The sequence below is a fragment of the Oncorhynchus gorbuscha genome, linkage group LG24, assembly GCF_021184085.1.
Source record: "Oncorhynchus gorbuscha isolate QuinsamMale2020 ecotype Even-year linkage group LG24, OgorEven_v1.0, whole genome shotgun sequence".
Classification (NCBI taxonomy): Eukaryota; Metazoa; Chordata; class Actinopteri; order Salmoniformes; family Salmonidae; genus Oncorhynchus; species Oncorhynchus gorbuscha.
In genome coordinates, this window is record NC_060196.1 from 24,209,107 (window position 1) to 24,229,879 (window position 20,773).

Here is a 20,773-nt window from a genome sequence, read left to right on the forward strand (position 1 = left end):
AAAGTAAATCAAGCATGAAATGAAGCAGTAGAGCCTGGAGATAAGGTCCCTTTAAGTCCCTCACAGATTACGCTGTAGAGAGAGCAAGAGAGGGAGTGAGGGGAGTGTGAGAGAGTGAGAGGGAGCGAGGTGCATCAGGTCCCCAGCAGTGGAGGAGGCCAGCCTCTCATCTCAGCACAATAGAAGCCTGTGTATTGGATTACTGATGTGGGGGAGCAGTGCAGTAAGACGAGAGGGAGACAGAAAAATGAAAACTGAGTTTAAAATGTTCTTTAAATCTCCCGAGCCCCCAATGTTCCCCCCAAAACCAAACTTAAATTAATTGTATTTTTTTTTTTACAGAGAAAGTCATCAGAGAGAGAGAAATTTGACTTGAGAGTGAGAGAGAGAGAGGGAGAGAAAGAGAGAGACAGAGAGAGAGGGGAAAATGTGCGTTGCGTGACAGACTTGAAGATATTTTTAATGGATATTGGAGTATTGGATTTATGTATTCCGTGATGTTTTTACGGGTATGCTCAGTGCTCATTGAATTTAACAAGACCAGTGGGCCGCTCAACCAGGAACTCCCTGCCTCTCTGTAATCCAAGTTCTTAGTCACGAAGAAAAAACTACTCCTGATCACACTGAGCCAGAGACTTAGGTTCGTCAGCCTTTCTATTTGGTTGAACTCCTAGACCATTTTCAAAAAAATACTCCTGAAACTGGGTGATTTTGTATTAACTTTTATTTAATCAGGGGAGCCCAATTGAGACCAATGTCTCATTTACAAGGGTGCTCTGAAAAAGTCCACCAATACAACAAAACGATATAAAAACTACAAGACAGCTAAAAATACATTACATCCGGTTATTGCAAGAAGTTATAATAATCAATTGAAACAAATGCACAATTCAGTGAAATAATTTAATAGCAGTTTTAAACTAACTAGAGTTTTAAACTACCCTATCGGCACCAGGGAATCCAGGTGTCATTTGTTTTGTAAGGTATTCCATAACTGTGGTGCGTTAAATCTTAAGATGGATTCACTAAACTTTGAGGAGACAAGCGGGACCTTAAGAGTTAATCCACCCTGCGAACGGGTTTGGTATCAAAATGTTGTTATATTTCAACAGAGAAATTAGGTATGTTAGAAGCTTGTGGAGCCAAGCTTTGTAGACAAGAAGGGAGTAATGAAGTGGGTATGCAGGATTTTTGTGAGGTCCAGCTGACCTTCTTATACAGGATGCAGTGATGAGTATTAAAACTGTCACCTGTAATAAAGCCAAGGGCGCTATGGTAGACAGCATTCAAAGGTTTAACTATCACCATAGTCAAGAACTGGCAGAAACATGTACAGTACAATCTGCTTTCTGCTGTTCATGGAGAGGCAAGAGCTATTTCCAAGAATGAAACTTTAATTAAAGCTGCAATATGTAACTTTTTGTCATTCTCGTTAAAAGCATGTGTAAAACGGTAGAGCTGTTCTAGGTGCACTATTTCTATACTTCACATTCTTAATTTTTGTTTTAGCGTCTTTTACATCAGTTTCAAAACAGCTGAAACGACTATATTTTTGGATATGGAGCTGTTTAGATGGTACAATCATTCTCTCCACTATACTTGCTTGTTTTGTCACAAACTGAAATTAGGCGAATTATAATTTTTCTACATAGTGCACCTTTAAATCTTTGCTTTTTAACTAGCTCATCAGTATGTTTTTTAGGTGTTAGATCTTAATCAATCTAAACGTCCAGATCTTTATTGGGCGGTAACCCGCTCGATTTGAGAAACAATCAATGAGTGAATATGTAGCCCATCTGACATATTTTTTGTTTGGCCTGCATTAAGTACAAGTTTTAAATCAACATTGCCTTCATGTAATGTAACAAAATCAGCATGGTCAACAGTCAGTGCAATGGCATACATAACCATATCATCTGCATACTGATTAATATGAAGGGATTTAATACATAGACCAATATTATTTATATGAATAGTAAAGACAAGAGGACCAAAATCGAACCCTGCGGTGCACCTTTCATAATATCAAGGAAACTAGACTTGACACCATCAGAAAGCACACATTGTGTCCTGTTTGTCAAATACAGTGCAGGTCTTAAACCATTTGCAAACCATGGTAAACCGTTTGGGGCGGCAGGTTAGCCTAGTGGTTAGAGCATTGGACTAGTAGGAACCGAAAGTTAAAGTTCATATCCCCGAGCTGAGAAGGTACAAATCTGTCATTCTGCCCCTGAACAGGCAGTTAACCCACTGTTCCTAGGCTGTCATTGAAAATAAGAATCTGTTCTTAACTGACTTGCCTAGTTAAATAAAGGTGAAATAAAAAAACATTTGCAAGACTCCTTATCCAGGCCCATTTCAGACAGCATTTGAATGAGTAGGGAATGGTCAATGGTGTCGAATGCCTCGGAAAGATCTATAAATAAGGCAGCACAATGTTTTTTATGATCTAGGCAATTTAACACCATCTAAAACAAGCATAGTGTCTGAAACCGTGCATGTTTAGAATAGAGTGAGAAGTTTAGAAAGTTCTTAGCTGGGATTTGGTCAGGGATTCTAATAGCTTGGCTAGGCAAGATAACTTGGAGATTGGGCAGTAATTATCTAAGTCAGAAGGATCTCCATGCTTATGTAGGGGGAGGACATGTGCCACCTTCCAAATCTAAGGGATAAACCCAGTATCAATTTAATACATCATATACAATACCAGTCAAACGTTTGGACACATCTACTTATTCAAAGGTTGTTCTTTATTTTTTAAAACTATTTTCTACATTGTAGAATAATAGTGAAGACATCATAACTATGAAATAACACTTGTGGAATAATGTAGTAACCAAAAAAGTGTTGAACAAATCAAAATATATTCTATATGTGAGATTCTTCAAAGCTTTGCACACTCTTGGCATTCTCTCAACCAGCTTCATGAGGTAGTCCTGGAATACACTTCAAATAACAGGTGTGCCTTGTTAAAAGTTAATTTGTGGATTTTTTTTCCTTCTAATGCGTTTGAGCCAATCCACTGTGTTGTGACAAGGTAGGGGTGGTATACAGAATATAGCCCTATTTAGTAAAAAAACAAGTCCATATTAAGAGCTCAGATAATCTTTTTTAAATATATTTTTATATATATTTTTTATATTTTTACCCCTTTTTCTCCCCAATTTCGTGGTATCCAATTGTTGTAGTAGCTACAATCTTGTCTCATCGCTACAACTCCCGTATGGGCTCGGGAGAGACGAAGGTTGAAAGTCATGCGTCCTCGAATACACAACCCAACCAGCCGCACTGCTTCTTAACACAGCCCACATCCAACCCGGAAGCCAGCCGCACCAATGTGCCGGAGGAAACACCGTGTACCTGGCAACCTTGGTTAGCGCGCACTACGCCCGTCCCGCCACAGGAGTCGCTGGTGCGCAATGAGACAAGGACATCCCTACCGACCAAGCCCTCGCTAACCCAGACGATGCTAGGCCAATTTTGTGTCGCCCCACGCAAACCCAGAGTCTCTGATGGCACAGCTGGCGCTGCAGTACAGCGCCCTTAACCACTGCGCCACCCGGGAGGCCCTAGAGCTCAGATAATCAAAGAGAAGCGGCAGTCCATTACTTTAAGACATGAAGGTCAGTCAATCTGGAAAATGTCAAGAACTTTGAACGTTTCTTCAAGTGCAGCCGCAAAAACAATCAAGCGCTATGAGGAAACTGGCTCTCATGAGGACTGCCACAGGAAAGGATGACCCAGAGTTACCTCTTCTGCAGAGGGTAAGTTCATTAGAGTTACCAGCCTCAGAAATTGCAGCCCAAATAAATGCTTCACAGAGTTCAACAGACACATCTCAACATCAACTGTTCAGAGGAGACCACGTGATCATGGTTGAATTGCTGCAAAGGAACTACTACTAAAGGACACCAATAAGAAGAAGAGACTTACTTGGGTCAAGAAAGCAATAAGCATTAGACCGGTGCAAATCTTTCCTTTGGTCTGATGAGTCCAAATTTGAGATTTCTGCTCACAACCGCTCTGTCTTTGTGAGAAGCAGAGTAGGTGAACAGATGATCTCCGCATGTGTGGTTTCCACCATGAGCATGGAGGAGAAGGTGTGATGGTTAGGGCTCCCGAGTGGCACAGTGGCCTAAGGCACTGCATCTTAGTGCTAGAGGCGTGACTACAGATCCTGGTTAGATTCCAGGTTGTATCACAACCGGCCATGATCGGGAAACCCATAGGGCGGCGCACAATTTGCCCAGTGTTGTCTGGGGTAGGGTTTGGCTGGGGTAGGCCGTCATTGTAAATAAGAATTTGTTCTTAACTGACTTGTCTAGTTAAATTTAAAAAATGTAAATGGTGTGCTGGTGACACTGTTGTTGATTTATTTAGAATTCAAGGCACACTTAACCAGCATGGTTACCACAGCAATGTGCAGTGATACCACATTCCATCTGGTTTGCTCTTAGTGGGACTATAATTTGTTTTTCAACAGGACAATGACCCAACACACCTCCAGGCTGTGTAAGTGCTAGTGATGGAGTGCTGCATCAGATGACCTGGCCTCCACAATCACCTGATCTCAACCCAACTGAGATGGTTTGGGACGAGTTAGAGTGAAGGAAAAACAGCCAACAAGTGCTCAGCCTATGTGACTGACCGGCTCAAATGTAGCAACATTTGAAATTGTGTTTTTTTACATTGGATAAAAGTAGAAACTCAGAGCTACAAAATGTTATACCATACAGTTTAGGAACAATGGGAAAGTAATTTTGCTTTGATAGTTGATAAACTTGTAACTCACTTGTGAGAAAATGGCCTTTGATTGTTTTGGTAGTACTATTGGAGAGCCCTTTGTCGACACCCATTCAGCATCGTTCACACCCTTTAATGCTTTAGCCCCACCCATCTCATTAAGGGTTGATCCGAATGTACTAACAGCAGTGAAGCACCCAACCTAACTTGCTAGCTACTTCCAGACATCTAAGTGAGAGAGAACAGTTCACTGAGCATTACTCGCCCTAGCAGAGCTGGTTAGGCTGTTATGTTATCCAGAGTGTTGGTGACTGCAACTGTGCTGTCAGATTGTCAGTTTGTAAATTCAGAGCGTTTCGCATTCAGAGCGCACACCAGACCCTCTGGCCGATGTTTAATGATGTTTACTGACACCGGCCATATTCAGTGGGTATAGAGCTTTCGCAAATTCATCAGTTATTCTGCGCCCTCTACCACACTCAGATGAGAGTGCTCTGAAATCAGAGTAGATGGCCAGACTGAATTTACGAACGCACCCGAAATGGTTACTTGGATAGTGGAGTCTTTTGTTAAGACATGTAGCTAGCTAGCTAGGTACGTAAACAATGAACCATAATCACAACTCATGATGTTACTACCCTTTATGAATCTGCAGGTAGCTAACCAACCAGGTTCAATGTTAGCTAGCTAACATTAGGCTATAGTTAGCGAAGCAAATGACTCTGAGATACAAATAATAAGGTTATACTCATAACATTATCTAGTGAGCCAGCCAGTTAATGTTAGCCAGCTAGCTAGGTAAGTAAACGATGAACCATAATCACCACTCATGACTTTACTATCCTGCATGAATCTGCAGGTAGCTAACCAACCAGGTTCAATGTTAGCTAGCTAACAGTAGGCAATAGCTAGCCAAGCAAATGGCTCTTTCTGTCCTAATTAGAAAGGTGTAATATCTGAAAATGTAGCTAGCTTGACTCTCTTACCCACATTCATGGTTGGACGCGTCTCCTGTCGGATGCCATGGTTGCCCTTAGTTTGAGATGTAATCTGGAGAGTTGTTTTGTCCATCTCCTTAGCTATCATTCTAAACTTCCACTGTTATCAAAACCCAGTCCTCCAGAAATTTGAGAGCAATACTTATGCAGTTTTAATACGATACATTTTTTAAAAAGCAGTGTTAGACAGGATTACCTAGACATACTGACCCGCTCAAATTGACAGAAGCGTGCTATATGGCAGACCAATCCAAACTCATCTCTCGGCATATCCAGCCCACACATTATCTCAGCCAATCATGGCTAGTGGGAAAGTTGCTGACTTTTTCTATGGCTACACCAACTAAGCACAGAATTGAACACTTTTATTCATATTTTACAGATGGCATACACATTTGTTATTAAGGCACATGAAAGTTCACATGTTCTAAAAGGCATTTCTACCCAAAAATGCATTTTGAATTTAAAAAAAGTTTACATTCAAACGGCTCTCCTGAGAGGTAGAGACCCGCGACATACGCCTAGTTTCCTGAAACGGGTCACATATGTGGGCAATCCTTCAAGGCTTTTGGAAAAGCATTCCAGGTGTGGCTGGTTGAGAGAATGCCAAGAGTGTGCAAAAGCTGTCACAAAGCCAAAGAGTGGCGACATTGAGAATCTAAAATATTTGGATTTGTTTCAACACTTTTTTGGTTACCACATGATTCCAAATGTGTTAGTTTTGATTTCTTCACAGTTTTTCTACAATGTAGAAAATAGTACAAATAAAGAAAACCCTTGAATGAGAAGATGTGTCCAAACTTTTGACTGGTACTGTACATCAAATGGTTGAAATGAAAATAAAGTACACTGCATTTGAAAAGTATTCAGACCCCTTGACTTTTTCCACATTGTTACGTTACAGCCTCATTCTAATTTTTTTCTTTTTCTCATCAATCTACACACAATACCCCATAATGACGAAGCACAAACAGGTTTATAGAAACAGTTACAAATGTATATAAAAAAAACGGAAATATCACATTTAAATCATTATTCAGACTCTTCACTGAGTACTTTATTGAAGCACCTTTGGCAGCGATTACAGCCTAGAATCTTCTTGGGTATGAGGCTACAAGCTTGGCACACCTGTTCTTGCAGAGCTTCTCCCATTCTTCTCTGCAGATTCTCTCAAGCTCTGTCAGGTTGGATGGAGAGTGTCGCTGCACAGCTATTTTTAGGTCTCTCCAGAGATGTTCGATCGGGTTCAAGTCTGGGCTCTGGCTGGGCCACTCAAGGACATTCAGAGACTTGTCCCAAAGCCACTCCTGCATTGTCTTGGTTGTGTGCTTAGGGCCATTGCCCAGTTGAAAGTTGAACCATGGCCCCAGTCTGAGGTCTTGTGTGCCCTGGAGCAGAGATCTCTCTGTACGTTGCTACATTTATCTTTCCCTCTATACCGATTAGTCTCCCAGTCCCTGCCGCTGAACAACATCCCCACAGCATGATACTGCCACCATCATGCTTCACCGTAGGGATGGTGCCAGGTTTCCTCCAGACGTGACGCTTGGCATTCAGGCCAAAGAGTTCAATCTTGGTTTCACCAGACCAGAGAATCTTGGTTCTCATGTTCTGAGAGTCCTTTAGGTGCCTTTTGGCAAATTTCAAGCGGGCTTTCATGTGCGTTTTACTGAGGAGTGGCTTCCGTCTGGCCACACTACCATAAAGGCCTGATTGGTGGAGTGATGCAGAGATGGTTGTCCTTCTGCTAGGTTCTCCCATCTTCACAGAGGAACTCTGGATCTCTGTCAGAGTGACCATCGGCCTTGACCATCGGGTCTTGGTCACCTCCCTGACCAAGACTCTTTTCTCCCGCTTTCTCAGTTTGGCCAGGCGGCCAACTCTAAGAAGGGTCTTGGTGGTTCCAGACTTCTTCCATTTCAGAATGATGGAGGCCACTGTTTTATTGGGGACCAGCAATGCTGCAGAAATGTTTTGATACCCTTCCCCAGATCTGTGCCTCGACACAATCCTGTCGCTGAGCTCTACGGACAATTCCTTCGACCTCATTGCTTGGTTTTTGCTCTGACATGCACTGTGGAACCTTTTATAGACAGATATGTGTGCCTTTCCAAATCATGTCCAATCAATTGAATTTACCACAGGTGGACTCCAGTCAAGTTGTAGAAACATCTGATGATCAATAGAAACAGGATGCACCTGGGTCTGAATAATTACACTACCGTTCAAAAGTTTGGGGTCACTTAGAAATGTCCTTGTTTTTTAAAGAAAGCACATTTATTTTTTGTCCATTAAAATAACACCAAATTGATCGAAATACAGTGTAGACATTGTTAATGTTGCAAATGACTATTGTAGCTGGAATTGGCTGATTTTTAATGGAATATCTACATAGGCGTACAGAGGCCCATTAACAGCAACCATCACTCCTGTGTTCCAATGGCACGTTGTGTTAGCTAATCCAAGTTCATAATTTAAAAAGCCTAATTGATCATTAGAAAACCCTTTTGCAATTATGTTAGCACAGCTGAAAACTGTTGTCCTGATTAAAGAAGCAATACAACTGGCCTTCTTTAGACTAGTTGACTATCTGGAGCATTAAAGGCTCAAAATGGCCAGAAACAAAGAACTTTCTTCTGAAACTTGTCAGTCTATTCTTGTTCTGATAAATGAAGGCTATTCCATGCGAGAAATTGCCAAGAAACTGAAGATATAGCACAACGCTATGTACTACTCCCTTCACAGGACATCGCAAACTGGCTCTAACTAGAATAGAAAAAGGAGTGGGAGGCCCCGGTGCACAACTGAGCAAGAGGACAAGTACATTAGTGTCTAGTTTGAGAAACAGACACCTCACAAGTCCTCAACTGGCAGCTTCATTAAATAGTACCTGGAAAACACCAGTCTCAACATCAACAGTGAAGAGGCGACTCCGGGATGCTGGTTAGAGTTCCTCTGTCCAGTGTTTGTGTTATTTTCCCCATCTTAATCTTTTCTTTTTATTGTTCAGTCTGAGATATGGCTTTTTCTTTGCAACTCTGCCTAGAAGGCCAGCATCCCGGAGTCGCCTCTTCACTGTTGACGTTGAGACTGGTGTTAGAATAATATCTGTGTTAGATTAATATCTAAGAGAGTCTTTATAGTTGAGGCGAGTAGTTATCAGCTGAGTTAGATTTAGCTCAATACAAATATCTTTCAGCCGATCAGATACTGGCATCAACCAATCCAGAATAAGACCACCCACTGTTAATTAATCGGATTTAGCATAGTTATACAGCAGGTCAAACAATTTGTTAATGGCACATAAGGAGGCCGAACGGAGGGTGATAAATTACCACTAGCATCAGATGGGCATTATTACCAAGGGCCACATTTAAGACAAGACATTCAAATTACTTAGGGACAGAGGGTGTAATGGATACAGAAACATTTAAGTTGCTCTTTATGTATATGGCGACACCCCCTCCTCTGCCAACTCTGTCAGATCTAAAAACATTATAATCAATCAGAGACAAATCAGAGTCTGGCGTAGACTTCCTTAGCCGAGGTTCAGTTATAACCATGTCCACCTTCGTTTGAGAAGCCAGAGTTACAATAAAATAGATTTTCTTAATACATTTTCTGGCATTTACGTGAATTAGTCCAATGCCCCAGGTGTGGGATTTCAGATCAGAGGGAGTTTCAAATATGTTCATACCATGTTTAGCAAGTACATTTAGAAAATATTAGAAAATCTCATGTGGTAGGCTTGAATTGGAATAGATACAGTACAAGATTGCCTAGAACTGAACCATTAGGCCTATGCCTTAGAATTAGGACGTGGATTAAAACAAGAGTCAATGAGGGTTATCTGTTGCGGGCAAGGACTGATATCCCGTAATTTTTGTAGTACCTCTTCGATATTAGCAGTCAGCATCCTAGTTCCTCTCCTGTTTGGGTGCAACCTGTCCCTTTTTAAAAGTGGATGTTCCCGAAATAAATTGAAATTGTCAATAATATCCAACGCTCTTTCGGGTCAGAGTTTAGACTTCATCAAAGAGTCCAACGAAAAAAGACGGGAGGAACTATCAACTCCAAGATCATGGTTAGGAATAGGACTAGAAAATATAATCCGCTTGCCGGTAGCCAATAGCCCTCAGGTATTTGAAATTCCGTCTCAACTCCCAACACTCTCCTCCACTATTCACATCAAAACGGGATGGACAAAGAGGCTTAATCCACTCTATCTGTTGGCTGTCACACTGCTGGGGCTAAAGCCTAATCAAAGAGACAACTAGGTCATCAAGGATCGAAGCTAGGGAGAGTCGCTTTAGTGAAGTTTATGATCTGTTAATTGACTGCAGAGAGAAGAGGGGCTCAGTGATGATGTTGACAGTGGTGGTGGTGTTCAGTATGATGAGGAAGGAAGTAATTCTGAAATACACTGAAGGGACCTTGTGATAAATGTTCTCTAGCTAAATGTTCTCTACCTGTGTTCCCGGTAGAATAACTGTAGAAAGGCTTCTACATTGAAACCAAAAGGTACTACCTAGAACCAAAAAGGGTTCTTCAAAGGGTTCTCTCATGGGGACAGCTGAAGAACCCTTTAAGGTTCTAGATAGTACCTTTTGTTCTAAGAGTGTACCGAAGACTATCATACACTAGTACTCTCTGACTGAAAATTCTACTGCAGTGGTGTGGTGCCTCATTAAGATAATATGGAGTAAAAAAAAAACAGTTTTTATTTTAAGAATTTTGAACTCAAGCTGAGCCATGATTGAATGTTAATAAATAATCTAAATACAGATTGTGCTCTGTTTTATAGGAGAGCTGGAGATTCTCTATGATGGTACAGAGTGGCAGACACGTTCTCGCCAGGCACTTCCTGTGGGCATCACATGGGGTCCTTTCGAGGGGAAGATCGAAATGACCACAGCAGGAAGTTACATGGTAGGCTACTCAATAATGAACACCATTTATGTTCTGGAGATGTGATATGAGCGATATGATAACTATGTTTGGATGGATCCAAATATACAATGCATATTGTAAAGATCTTCCCAATGACATGAAACATTTCCATATTTTCACAAACTATACTGAACAGAAATATAAATGCAAAAATCTAGTGTTGGTCCCATGTTTCAGGAGCTGAAATAAAAGATTCCAGAAATGTTCCATACGCACGAAAATATTATTTCTCAAAAATGTTGTGCACAAATTTGTTTACATCCCTGTTAGTGAGCATTTCTCTTTTGCCAAGATAATCCATCCACCTGTCAGGGGTGGCATATCAAGAAGCTGATTAAACAGCACGATCATTACACAGGTGACTAAAGTAATACTGTGACACTAGAGGGACAGAGATGGCGGACTGAAGATGGCGGTGCAAAATGCCTCATGAGAAATTGCAATATTCAATATCTAAAACTGACTAAATAGTAGTACTATACTGATCTATGTACTCGTGGGAAATAGCATTCAAGCTGGATAATAACTCCCCAAAAAGGCTAGAGAAGTTTATTGATACATATTACGAACACAGTCAAGGCCAAAGCATGTTGGAGAGGAAAGGGAAAAAACAGAGAATCAAACTCCAAGAGAAAACTACGAGATTCCTTGACAGACACTTATGATTTATGCTTTTCACCACCCGGTACGGTAAGAATTGAAACCAACCTGCTAAAATCAATAAATGACAAGTTGGGTGTACTTGAACTTGTCAGTAAAGCGATGAAGGCGAGCCTCGAAATGTGTGATGAAAAAGCTGTGACAACGTAGAAAGAAACCAACAAGCTTAAAGGTCAATACTATTGAAACGGACATTAAAGAACATCAAGAGGAGAGCATGTTTCTGAGAGAAGCCTTACTTGGAATACAGACTCGATCCATGCAAGAATATCTGGTATTGGGTGAAGATCCTGAAAGTGTGCTGAAAGAATTCCTTTTTAAAGCCCTACAGATCCCAGCCGATACTGTCGACAAAATCAAACTCGAACAAGTACCCCGTTTTGGACAGAGATATGAGTGCCCAATCGTTGCCCAATTTGCATTCTTTAAACATAAAATAATGGTTAAAAGCCTGGGCAAAAGACTCACTGGCATGAAAATAAGAATGAATGATCAGTTCTGGAGGAACGTTCAGAATGAAGCAAAGTTCTGTACCCATTCGTCAAGGTGAATAGACTTAAAGGGAAACGTGTAGCTCTCAAGGTCGATAAACTGTATACTGATAATCAACTTTTCCCGAGACACCAATCACTTCTCCATGGCTATTCGAAATAATGCAAAGTTTCCATAGAGGATTCAAATAATGGAACACCCAATATTATCCATGGTCGGGATGGTAAAAAAACAACAACTGAAAAACAGTCAAATACAACAATTGATACAAAAATAAACTACAAATACACCATTCAAGTTCGGGAATGTTGTAAAAAGAATTAGTATTCAACATTCTATTCTTAGTATTTATAAATAGATTTTAAAAAGAGCATTAGAAGAAAGGATCATTATTAAATAATACATCTTCATACATAAGGAACTGAAACACAGTACTAAAAGTACTAAAAGCCAGAAATGAGGTAGGAATCAACATGGTAGGGATAAATACACAGCAAACAGAGGACATAGAAGGCACCGTAAATGGGTATGTGCGAGTGTATATGTGATGGAAGGTGGGGTGTGTGTTTTTGTGTTTGGAAAAGTGTGGAGTTAAGTGAGTGTAAAAGGAAAATGGTTGCAAATGCCAGAGCCCATGTGTGTGTGTCTGCGAGCAGGAGTTGTTATAGAGAGAACTATTCAATTTTGTGCAGATATGGGATAAACATTTAAACGGAAATTCTAAATATAGTTTATGTATTTATTGTCCTATCATGATGGAACAGTCCCTCACCCTATACACCCACCTGAGTGACCCACACATATCTGTTTTATAGGCCTACTGCAAGTAGCCTATACGCAGCCAAGACAGAAAGAACAGAAACTCACTAAAGCAGCACTGCCCCCTCAAGAGTCTGAGCCTGCCTGACAGGGTTGGTCCAATGAAGCCAAAGCCCCTAGATGGGTGAGCATAACGTATAAGGAATTTCTTAAAGCTGCTAATGAGAACCTTGATGAACTTCCGTTGGGGTGCCCCCACCCAGGTAATGGAAGTGCTGGCAACACTAGCTGCTGTAACCCATGGAGAGGGGGGTCACACTACGACAATCAGAGATGGTGAAACTTATTGTGACCCTGGTGGCACAAAATAATCAAAATGTCTGACTGCACAGAGATGTTTGGGAAAATGGTCACAACTGGGGACCAGCGTGTGTGTGTTTCAGGGTAGGGGGGTGTATTTGAACTCCATCAGCTAGGATTTGAAATTGGTTAATCAAATCTCCCCATTCTTTCTCAATTTTGCATGCCTGCTTAAACAGCTACAACTGTATATGCATTCACACCTCAAGTATTCTCTTGAGTTGGGCTCGGAGATGGAACAACTGAGCTTGTGGTTGTTTGTGGGGAAAGGGTGGGGAGTGTGTGTGTGTGTGTGTGTGTGTGTGTGTGTGTGTGTGTGTGTGTGTGTGTGTGTGTGTGTGTGTGTGTGTGTGTGTGTGTGTGTGTGTGTGTGTGTGTGTGTGTGTGTGTGTGTGTGTGTACAGTATATATCCCACATCTGTTGCTATGGGTGATGATGTTAGGGACAATACAGGATGGATCACAATAATTGTTTGCTTGCCCGAAAATGTAATTTTTGTAATGCCAATCCTGGTTATAGGTAATAATCCTGGTTATTGTAACGGTCTGAGTGTAGTGGGTGAGGTGTCAGGCTCAGGAAGCAGAGAGTTCAGGGGAGTGCTATTTTAATGCACAGAGAAACGGCGAACATAAGCCAACCCTCACTAAAACACAGGGCGTAATGAACAAACAAATGCCCCAAACAGGGGGACTTAAACTGTCCAACAAAAAAAAAACACAAAATGGGAAAACACAAAACCCATAGACGTGCACACAAGTACACCAAACAGACGGTCACAATAATTAATCCCGCACAAGGAACCAGGCGGGCCGGCTGACCAATAAAGCCTTACTACTAACTACCTAACTCAAAACAGGTGCATTCAATAAACACATAAGGAGGGGGAGGAAATAATCATTGGCAGCTAGTAGGCCGGCGACGACGACCGTCGAGCGCCACCCGAACGGGAAGTCGTGACAGTTATGGGTAACAATTGTGGTTATAGATAACAATCCTGGTTAGAGGTAACAATTCTGGTTATAGGTAACAATCCTGGTTATGGGTAACAATCCTGGTTAGAGGTAAAAATCCTGGTTATGGGCAACAATCCTGGTTATAGGTAACAATCCTGGTTATGGGTAACAATCCTGGTTAGAGGTAACAATCCTGGTTATGGGCAACAATCCTGGTTATAGGTAACAATTCTGGTTATGGGTAACAACCCTGGTTATGGGTATCAATCCTGGTTATATGTAACAATCCAGGTTAGAGGTAACAATCCTGGTTATGGGTAACAATCCTGGTTATGGGTAATAATCCTTTGTAGGAAATGCCTACATTATTTCGCATATCATTTGTTAATTGTGGAAATAAATTAAGATATCCAATTGTTTTTATATATATATTTATTTTAATTACTTTATTTTAATTATTTTAATTACTGTATACAACGCAATTGAGGTGAGGGCGTTGGAAATGCTTTTGGCAGTTAATCTGCTTCGGTTCTGTGGTGGCACTGTGTGATTTTTTAAAAGGATGTCCCAGCTAAAAAGAAGAGGGAAACATGCCACTGATACCTGCAAGACAAACTGCCCGAGTGGCTCCACCTGTCCACTGACAGGTCCATAAAACTTGAGAGAGCTCACCGAGCACTGAGGCCCCCACCAGCAGCCAAACAACCACCGCGCCCAATCACCATACGTTTCCTGAGATTCACCGACAAGGAACGAGTCCTACAGGTGGCGAAAATCATCACCATTACAAACTCACTTTACACCAGGACCTGTCAGCTGGAAAACGCCGAAAGCGCCGAGAGTTTGACGAGGTGAAGAAATACTCCATTGACCGAGGCATCTTTAGGGGATTCAAATACCCAAACGAGCTCAGGATTCTTCACCAAGGAGCCCTGCGACAAAACTCCCGAAGAGGCAAAACGTTTTTTGAAAGACAATCCTGGTCAATGAGAAACGGACCAATGACTAAATGCGATTAATGCTATTACTAAAGGGGGTAAGACAACATATAGCCGATATCCAAAGACCCACCCGCCCCGCTGAATGTCATTATAGCCGTCTAATCTATATTTGTTTTCCTTTAGCTGAGAAGGATAGGCTCTATAGCCTAACCTAGGCCTACTAATGTTTCAGCCTACTTTTATTTCCCTTTTTTTTGTGTTGCTATTATTACTTGTGGTTCCCTATGTCCCTTGGGGGAGGTATATGTAGGCTGGGCTATTGATTTTATTTTCTCCCTCTTTTAATGTGGTCTGGACGGGGACTACGTTGTCACTTACTCAATGCGGGGCGGAGAGGATGAGGCATTTCTTTGGTGGGGAGGGGGAGACGTTGTGCGTTGCTAGCTGTTCCCGTTTTTTCCCCCTGTTTTTTGGGGGGGAACATCGAATTGAGACTGAGCGGGGGGATAATAGATCCAACGGGATATGTTGAGTTGTTTGGGAACTCGGCTGGGGTGTTCAGAGATTATTATTTTATGTACATCATTTATTTTCCTTTTATGTGAACGCAGCTGTAACTATTATCCACCTTTACCCAGAGAGCACTAAAGTTTGATTACTGTTCGATGACGATGACTTGCACCTTAAATCTATTGATATGGAACTGCCATGGTCTAGGTCATGCAATAAAACGGAAAAAGATACTATGTGCTCTAAAGAAGGAAAAAGCAGACGTTGCGCAAGAGACACACCTCTGCGATGCCTGAACATGCCAAACTCCGCAGAGCTTGGGTGGGACAGGTGTCTTTCTCATCTTTCAAATCAAACAGAAGAGGTACAGCCATACTTATCCATAAGAATGTTCCATTCATAATTGACAAAAACATATCTGATCCGGAGGGGGAGATTTATTTTGATAACTGGGTCACTTTATGTACAACCATTTACTATCTTAAGCATATTTGCCCCTAACACAGATACTCCTGCTTTCATTTCAATATGTTAACCCTGTTCAATGAGCATTGTGTTTCCTTTGGAGTGGTGGCCGGATATTTTAATTGTACCCTTAACCCAACCCTAGACAAATCATCTCAAGTCCCCACCACAAACCCTAGATTTGCAAAGATTTTGAACTCTCTTACTAAAGAGATGGGACTGATAGATATCTGGAGAGAGACTAATGGCTAACACCTACTCCCATATAAATTACATTTTTATCCCAAAGAGTTTCATAAATTCAGCCACATGTACAATCGGACCCATAGCACTTTCAGATCACGCCTTTGTCCACCGCTTTGACCTCTGCAAAAACATCCCGAGGTCAAAGAGCTGGAAATTCAACACCTCCATGTTATGGATAAAAGCGTCTGCTAAATGGCATATATTATTATTATTATTATTATCAAATGAAGCTCCATACATTGATAACTACATGTATAGACAACAAAGATTCTCATGTTTCTCAGGCCACAATGTGGGACGCTGCCAAAGCCACACTAAGAGGTCATCTAATTGCATATGCTTGCTCTAAGAAAAAAGCAATGGAAGCACACAGGCTATATCTTGAGAGGGAGCTAGAATGCTGTGAAAGAGTACATAAACAATCCCCAGACAGCACCTCCTGGAGTCAACTTAAAGCAGCCAAAGCCAAACTGAATTTGGACTCTACTCGGGAGATAAAAATAAAAAGTTTTCTTTACTAAACAGAAATACCATGAGTATAGCAATAGGCCGAGTAGATTGCTTGCTTACCAATTTAAAAAAGAGCAGTCAGAGCGTACAATCATGGCTATCTGAACAGCAGAGGACGAGGTCACATATGACCCCAAAAAAGATCCATTTAACTTTTCATGATTTCTACTGCAAACTATATACCTCTGAGAGAAAACACACGGAGGCAGAACTCCACTCTTTCCTAGAGGGAATCTCACTACCTAAACTATCAGAGACCGACCAAGAAGATATCAACTCCCCCTTCACTTCTGAGGAGATTCTGGAGGCAATTACCTCCATGCCAACTAGTAAGTCCCCAGGCCCAGATGGATTCCCCAGAGAGTTCTACAAAGCTTTTTGGCCCCAGCTTAGCCCTATTTTCATGCCAATGCTGGATGATTTTTGCAAAAACGGTGTTCTCCCAGACTCAATGCACACAGCTCGCATTAGAATGTTGCTCAAAAAAGACAAGGGGCTTCTATCCTGCTCGTCCTTCCGGCCCATAAGCTTGATGGATTTCGACTACAAAATAATTGCCAAATTGCTCACCAAAAGACTTAACACTCTTCTTCTCAAAATAATAAAAGCAGACCAAACTGGATTTAATAGAGACAGATACTCTTCTGATAACATTCGCCGTCTTTTTAATATTATTGATAAAGTAAACGCACAGAAGACCCCTGTCCTGCTGGCTTCACTGGATGCTGAGAAGGCGTTTGACAGAATGGAGTGGAGCTTTCTGTTCTCAGTCTTAGAAAAGTTCAATATGGGCCCAAAATGTATTAAATGGATCAAATCACTATAATCTCATCCAAATGCCATGGTGACTACTAACGGACTGAATTCTGACAGATTCCCTTTGGGACGGGGCATAAGACAAGGGTGCTCACTGTCCCCCCTGCTCTACTTGTTGGGGGCGGAGCCGCTGGCAGAGTTGATTTGTAAGTCGCTCTGGATAAGAGCGTCTGCTAAATGACTTAAATGTAATGTAAATAAGGAGAAATCCAAGTATTACGGGTGTTTCTGCAGGCAGCCTGCAGCATAAGATTTCGCTTTACACTGATGATGTCTTGTCAGTTTTCAGGTTATAAGATATATTTTAACAAATCCACTGTCTGCCCTCTCAATCTTACACTCACCAGCTCTATGAAGACACTATGTCCATTCCAATGGAAGAGACAGGAGTTTCAATACCTTGGGATCTTCATAACACTAGATCTGAGTAGCCTTTTCAAGGAAAACTATCTTCCACTCCTGGATCGAATCAAGAACGATCTCCAAACTTGGATCTCCCTCCCAATTAGCTTAGTAGGAAGAATTCATGTCATCCGTATGAACGTCCTCCCTAGACTGAACTATTTATTTCAGATGCTCCCATGCTATCTCCCAGTTTCCTTTTTCAAAACAACTAACCAAAGCATCACCAAATGTATATACCTTTGTGATTTACAGCACCTTACTAGCGTGGAGGGACTGTAAGAAATACCTGGGCATTTCCTCCCAAATATGTTCCCACTCGCCCATAGTAGGCAACCCAGACTTGCCAAAAATCCTGAAGGATGCCAACTTTAATCTTTGGCATACTCTAGGAATCAGGACCTTTTCAGACCTATTTCATCAGAAAAACACTACACTGAGATCCTTTCAAGAGCTCTGCAGTGAATTCAATGTGCCAAGATCCCATTTACATTCAAATTAGACATGTCATTTCCTCATTTACTTCCAAGAGGAGGTGTAGAACTCAGTTGAATGAAGTTGAAACCTTTCTTGTCACAGCACAATCCATTAATGGCAAAATATCTTATATCTATAGACTCCTTTTTGAGAAAGGAGGCTCCTCCTTTACTCCTTTGAAAATAATCTGGGAAAAGGACCTTGGTCTGACTATCAGTGATGAGTTATGGAAGGAGGTTTGCAACAGGGTATACTGCTCCTCTACTAATGTAAAAATCACATTTTATACACTCCTTTGAGACTCCATAGAATGAAAACGGACATCTCTCCTAACTGTAAAAGATGTACAGTGGGGCAAAAAAGTATTTAGTCAGCCACCAATTGTGCAAGTTCTCCCACTTAAAAAGATGAGAGAGGCCTGTAATTTTCATCATAGGTACACTTCAACTATGACAGACAAAATTAGAAAAAAATCCAGAAAAATCACAGTGGGATTTTTAATGAATTTATTTGCAAATGGTTAAGAGAAGCTCTTCTCTGTCTGCAAAACAACACACAGGTCTTTCCATCATTGTATGATTTTTTTGTGTGAAAATAAACTCAAGCTTACAGACAATGTCAAATGTGAAATAGCGAGCACCTGAGTGAGTTGGGTGCTCAATTACGCAAGTACTTTCCCGAAACGGACGACACAAACAACAGGATTCATTATCCCTTTCATGCCCTGCCTCCAGTCCACTTACCGATATCATGTCCTGCCTCCAGTCCACTTACCGATATCATGTCCTGCCTCCAGTCCACTTACCGATATCATGTCCTGCCTCCAGTCCACTTACCGATATCTGAACAAGAGAGCCTCATCTAAATTGCAACAAGCGGGTCTGTAAAAATTGAATTTAATCAGAAGCCACTGCAAGATTTCTGGATTGGGCTGTACTCAGAGTATCCTGCTTTGGCAAATTGCACTATTAAGACACTGATGCCTTTTTCAACCACATTCCTATGTGAGAGTGGATTCTCGGCGCTCACCAGCATGAAAACTAAATACAGGCACAGATTGTGTGTGGGAAATTATTTAAGACTGAGACTCTCTCTAATACAACCCAACATTGCAGAGTTATGTGCATCCTTTCAAGCACACCCTTCTCATTAACCTGTCGTGAGTTATTCACAGTTTTCGATGAACAAATAAGGTTTTATATGTAAGATGGTTAAATAAAGAGCCAAATGATTGATTATTATTATTATATTATTATTTGTGCCCTGGTCCTATAAGAGCTCTTTGTCCCTTCCCATGAGCTTCCCATATACCCTTCCCATGAGCCGGGTATAATTTGTGTGGCAGGCTTACAATGATGTCAACAAACAACATTTGAGAGTGCGCTGACCCTGGTTCTAGAAGAGGTACGCAGCTGAAGGTTGAATGTTTGAAGGGGTACGGGACTATAAAAAGTTTGGGAACCACTGACTTAGAAGATAAGAAAAGACGATCCGTATTTCCCTGGCTAAAAGAGAAGGAATATAGTACCTATTGTTGACAGGACACTCATTCCACTATTTTAGATGAAGTTGTGTGGAACAAGGCCTGGGGGGGTCTAAATATACTTCTCCCATGGGAAAAGGGAAAAGAAGCCCAAAAAGGGTGATGATATTAATTTGCAATAATTTTGATCCGAATGTGCAAGTTGTTGATCCGAATGTGCAAGGTAGATGATTCTTTAAAATATGTTATTGGACCATAAACAGATTTCTCTCATTAATCTATACGGTTCAAATAATGATGATCCACTATTCTTTGAAAATATATATAATACTGTAACTTATCAAGCCTACAACAAGTAATACAAGACTATATTATTATGGTGGGAGATTATAATACGGTTTCAAATACCTCAATGGAGCTTGAAGGAAATCACACTACAAATCATCACCCTTAGGCACTTAAGGAAACCCCGAATATCATGGATATATTGGAACTACTGGTATTGTCATGGAGGTGAAAGAGGACCCAAAAGCGACTTGGCGAAAACAGAGTCTTTAATCCAGTAAAGTAAATACAAACAAAAAAACACAACTTTCACTCGATATGACGAGGACAAACTGGAGACTCGAACTTGAACAGCAGGTGAACAGCAGGTTGCCTCGGGAAGGCACTTGAACCAGACAGACTCAGACACCTGCTCACCACGCAGCATCTGAGGAAAACACGACACGACAGGGCGATACACAAACACAGCACGGTGAATACTAAACAAGGAACCGACAGGACAGGAACGGAACACAAAGGAAGAAATAGGGACTCTAATCAGGGGAAAGGATCGGGAACAGGTGTGGGAAGACTAAATGATTGATTAGGGGAATAGGAACAGCTGGGAGCAGGAACGGAACGATAGAGAGAAGAGAGAGCGAGAGAGTGAGAGAGGGAGGGGAGAGAGAGGGATAGAAAGAGGGAAAGAACCTAATAAGACCAGCAGAGGGAAACGAATAGAA

At 41.3% G+C, this 20,773-nt stretch overlaps 1 protein-coding gene across 1 annotated transcript in view; it reads left to right on the forward strand.

Annotated features, from left to right (window-relative positions):
- LOC124012058 (zinc finger protein ZFPM2-like) overlaps positions 1–20,773 on the forward strand; it is a 138,877-nt gene that overhangs the window by 38,752 nt on the left and 79,352 nt on the right. Inside the window, exon 4 of the mRNA XM_046325430.1 lies at positions 10,546–10,670. Coding sequence (XP_046181386.1) covers positions 10,546–10,670 — 125 coding nt within the window. The remainder of the gene's footprint in view (positions 1–10,545; positions 10,671–20,773) is intronic.